The 783-nt window shown below is 56.3% G+C and overlaps 1 protein-coding gene across 1 annotated transcript in view; it reads left to right on the top strand.

Moving 5' to 3' along the window:
* The window catches only part of AURANDRAFT_68731 (hypothetical protein), a gene marked incomplete at both ends in the record, with an annotated part of 3,913 nt that overhangs the window by 433 nt on the left and 2,697 nt on the right, over positions 1-783 (top strand). The window contains one exon of the mRNA XM_009044455.1: positions 31-189. Within this exon, the coding sequence (XP_009042703.1) occupies positions 31-189 (159 nt within the window). The remainder of the gene's footprint in view (positions 1-30; positions 190-783) is intronic.

Below are 783 nucleotides of genomic sequence, written 5' to 3'. Positions count from 1 at the left end.
CGGAGCGGGATCATCCCATGGCTGGACAAGGCCGACATCGCCGTCGTGACGATGCCGCTCGGCCTCACGTTCGGCGGCGACGGGAAGAAGGCGACGACGCTCGCGAAGAAGGCCCGCGAGGCGCTCGCGCTCGTCGGCTTGACCGTGGCCGACGTGCTCTTCTACGCGCGCGACGGCGGCGAGGCGGCGGTGGGAAACGTGCTGCGCGAGATGGGGAAGGAGGAGCTGGAAAAGAAGGCGGAAGACTCGGAGGAGCGAATGCGGTACAGGGCGCTCTACGAGCCGTGAAACCGCTTCTGCTGGATGAGGAATGGATCCCCATCTCAGAGCTGACCGCCTTCATTGCCTTGGCTTTCCAACAAGGGGCCCACTGAGCAAACCAGGTAGTCATTTTGGGGATCGATAACACCTTGGCTGGCTGCGCCATCCAAGCGCGGTCCGTCGGCCTTCATTCTGGCATCTTTAATTGAAACTGAGCCCAACCTAATTTACTTACTTCCTTTAGCTCAGGCTAGTGGGAGATACGAAAGGCCAAGTGGACGGAAATTGCATTTACGGCAGGAGTGAGACCACCTATCATCATCCAGCTAAGTAAAACTGCTGGTTGTGGTGGTCCTCTCCCAGCTCGCCGCTTCCCCGGGGTCCGGGGTGGCGCGGCTTATATTTTTGGTGCCATGGTTTAATTTAATATCGGCTCTGGCGTGATTTTCCCATGATATAAGATTTTTCATGATTTTCTCCGATGACGTTGGCTCAGAATGATTTAATACTGCAACAATTTGA

This window comes from Aureococcus anophagefferens, assembly GCF_000186865.1.
Source record: "Aureococcus anophagefferens unplaced genomic scaffold AURANscaffold_330, whole genome shotgun sequence".
In the NCBI taxonomy this organism is placed as follows: Eukaryota; class Pelagophyceae; order Pelagomonadales; family Pelagomonadaceae; genus Aureococcus; species Aureococcus anophagefferens.
Note: the sequence above shows the minus strand (reverse complement) of the source record. Positions and strands in the feature narration are given on the sequence as shown.